Source organism: Raphanus sativus, unplaced genomic scaffold, assembly GCF_000801105.2.
Source record: "Raphanus sativus cultivar WK10039 unplaced genomic scaffold, ASM80110v3 Scaffold2333, whole genome shotgun sequence".
NCBI classification, from domain to species: Eukaryota; Viridiplantae; Streptophyta; class Magnoliopsida; order Brassicales; family Brassicaceae; genus Raphanus; species Raphanus sativus.
The window spans coordinates 1-3750 of NW_026617642.1; the positions used below are offsets into that span (position 1 = coordinate 1).

General features: G+C 34.1%; 1 protein-coding gene across 1 annotated transcript; it reads left to right on the forward strand.

Moving 5' to 3' along the window:
* Positions 1-868: 868 nt before the first annotated feature.
* LOC108852336 (NAC domain-containing protein 43) lies at positions 869-3136 on the forward strand. Its single transcript, XM_018625830.2, has 3 exons — positions 869-1140; positions 1483-1769; positions 2285-3136. The coding sequence occupies exons 1-3, from the start codon at positions 954-956 to the stop codon at positions 2912-2914; spliced, it is 1104 nt and encodes a 367-aa protein (XP_018481332.1). The 5' UTR covers positions 869-953; the 3' UTR covers positions 2915-3136.
* Positions 3137-3750: the final 614 nt, after the last annotated feature.

Below are 3750 nucleotides of genomic sequence, written 5' to 3' on the forward strand. Positions count from 1 at the left end.
AAAATATACATGTATTTATTATTTGACAGATCGGATCGGATATTCGCTTCCCAAAATTTTAATATTTGTGATTTGCTTTAATTTTAACGGATATTGAATTCTATTATTTGCTTTCCTTCGAAAGCTTGCGGATATCCGGAATTTTCGGATCGAATAGTAACGGATAACGAATCGAATGAAATTTAACGGAATAAAATGCCCAGCCCTACCTTTTTTTTTTTCATTTGTTAATCCTCACGATATCTACTAATTGACAGATATGTAAATATACAGAAATAAGGTCTTGAAAACATATAAAAGAGATCAATATAGATTTTTCAAAACTTTTATATTCCTGAGTTGGAGTTTTAGTAGTGTACGTGTTTGATGCCAAAAAAAAAAGTGTATGTGTTTTTTCGTTCTAGAAAAATAGTGAATACATGGACGAAGGTAACATTCAAATAATTGTAGTTTGTCGATATGATGATAGGTTATTGAAAAAGACAAGCGAAATCAAATGGCTTTACAGGGAGGTTCGTCTTTTAATTTGTACACTAGTTAACTAATAACAAAGAAATATATAGCAAAACTATATAACAAGAGTTGAAACAATAATCGAGAAGAACACCAAACTGAAATAATCATTAACTATTGAAAATTGAAACGTAAAACTAAAATTCATTGGACGCACACTTATTTTAAATTAATAAATGAAAACAAAATGGAAAACTATAATAAGAGTTGAATTTAGTAATCAAGAAAACAAAAAAGGTGTACAAAAAGACACATGTGTTTTCCTCGTGCATCTTGTTTTAGACAACAATACTCATATATATATTGACTCAGTCTCCTCTAGCTCTCTCACTCTCCAACTTTCATATTGGTAGCTATTAAATATTTTTTTGTAAAAACAGTACATGCTCTGTTCTCTTGATCTTGATTCTTGATTTAGATAATCTTGAAATCTGTTGATCATGATGTCGGAATCTATGAGCATATCAGTAAACGGACAATCTCAAGTACCTCCTGGGTTTAGGTTTCACCCGACCGAGGAAGAGCTGCTGCAGTATTATCTCCGGAAGAAAGTAAATAGCATCAAGATCGACCTCGACGTTATTCGCGACGTTGATCTTAACAAGCTCGAGCCTTGGGATATTCAAGGTTTATTTCCATAAATAACAATTATTTTTTTTGTATAAGATGAATCAATTTTTTTATGGGTTAGTTTTCTCCTTTTCAGTTTTCACAATCTCTCTTAGTTCAGTTTTGAATAGTTTACTTTTATATAAATGTTATCTTGTATATTGAATTTTAGCTATATGACGTTCTCGTGTATCCTTTTACGAGAATATGACTAGGGTGCAGAGATTCTACACTTAGTCGTTGTTGCTGCTTGTTTATATTAAGGGTTAGTTATTTACTAAAAAGCTACAAGATAGGCTTGGTTGGTTAACTATATAATTTATGTTAAACTTATTCTGATTGTTTTTGTCCGTTATGCAGAGATGTGTAAAATAGGAACAACGCCTCAAAACGACTGGTATTTCTTTAGCCACAAGGACAAAAAATATCCGACAGGGACGAGAACTAACCGAGCTACGACGGTCGGATTTTGGAAAGCAACGGGCCGCGACAAGATCATATATAGTAATGGCCGTAGGATTGGGATGAGAAAGACTCTTGTTTTCTACAAAGGTCGAGCTCCTCATGGCCAAAAATCTGACTGGATCATGCATGAGTACAGACTCGAAGACAACGTTATTTCCCCTGATGATCTCACCGTTCATGAGGTATGTATCAATTTCATAACATTTATACGAGTTATATATATGATATATCTGATTCAACCATCTCTTGAATATGTGAGACTGTTAAATCTCATTGTATATCACAGTTTTCGTCTTTTTATTTTGATTATCAGCCACTGACCCTTATAGAAGTTTTTTTTTATAAAAGTATTACTAGTTAGTTACATGCACTAATATTTTCGTCAAGAAGTATATTTATGTTTAAATGTTTTTTTTTTCTTTTGAAAACTTGCCATATATGTTTAAATGTTTACATTATAATTGCAAAGATATATAGACACGAAATATTTCATATGGAAATTACAAAATACTATTTAATACAGTTAGTCAAGAAAAAAGTTTAGAAAGCAGAACTAACACGAATTGCAAGTAAAGCGAGACCTAATGGCTAAAGGGAATAAGCAAGATCTCTTTGAAAACGAGATTTAAATTCCTAGAACTTATGGGGCGATCTTGAATTTCACTAACATAAATTTATCTTATTTTGAATATTTAAGGTGGTGATTATTATTGAGGAGGCATCACAAGACGAAGGATGGGTGGTGTGTCGTATTTTCAAGAAGAAGAATCTTCACAAAACCCTAAACAGTCCCATCGGAGAAGCTTCCCTGAGTGGCGGCGGAGGCATGGCGAGGACGTCGTCTTCATCTCAGTTCTTAAACGATGATAGTCTCGAGCAATTCCTAGAACTTATGGGGCGATCTTGTAAAGAAGAGCTAAATCTAGACCCTTTCATGAAACTCCCAAACCTCGAGAGCCCTAACAGTCAAACATTCAACAACAACTGCCATGTCAGCTCTCCCGACACAAATCATGTTGTCCAGGTCAGCAACGTGGTCGACACTAGCTTCGTTACTAGCTGGTCTGCTTTAGACCGCCTTGTAGCCTCACAGCTTAACGGACCCATATCGTACTCAATCGCAGCCGCCGATGAGAGCCAGGCAGATCAAGATCACCTCGCCTTACCTTCCCTCCGATCTCCATACCCTAACCTAAACCGGCCCGGTTCGTATCACGATGATTTATCGCAGGAACATCCAGCGGATATGGAGCTATGGAACACGACAGCGTCATCTCTATCATCATCTTCTGACCCATTTTGCCACGTGTCGAACGGTAGTGGATAAGGAAAATGGAGGGAAAGAGAGAGACACACACACATTAAGACATTTCACATTTGTGTAGAAAGATATAATCATACCATATAGTTGTTGAGACATAAAAAAGGAAGTCAGATTTGTGATAATTACAGTGGTTATGTGAAATATTGTAACATAGATGATATAAAACTAAATAACTTTAAAAGAGGGGAATAAAGATCTCGAAAGGAGAGATTTCGTTATAGATGGGGTTAGGCATTATGTATGAATATCATTAATCAAAATGTCATCAATCTGTTAATTTAATCTTCTAGAATCTAGAAGCAAAACCATTAAATAAAACTTTTTTTTTTGATGATCAAAAAGAACGGAAATATTCAATGGTTTTGCTTCTAGAAGATTGCAAAAGGAAATATTTTTTTCAGGAACTTTTTTTTCTGAACAACTATTTTTTTCCAGGAACTATTATTTGGAAAGTAACCGAAAGGATACTAAGGGTGGACACTTTATCCGATATCGGAAGTGACACCTGAACCCGACCCAAAAAACCCGAACCGAATTTTGAACCGAAGTAACAAAATACCCGAACGGATATTAAGTTAGGAGAGATTGGATATCCGAACCCGAACAGATAATACCCGAACACGAATGGATATCCGAAGATAACCGAACATATGTATACTTACCCTTATTTTTCTAGTTTACATCTCTCATTTTATTTAAAATATTTATATTGGTGTTACACATACTTTAAGATTATATAGTATATATATAATTATGAAGAAAATAATTTGATATTCATTTAAAATGCATGTCAAACTTTTTGTTTCTTGTATTAACAAAAGTTACATCCAAAATTTAAA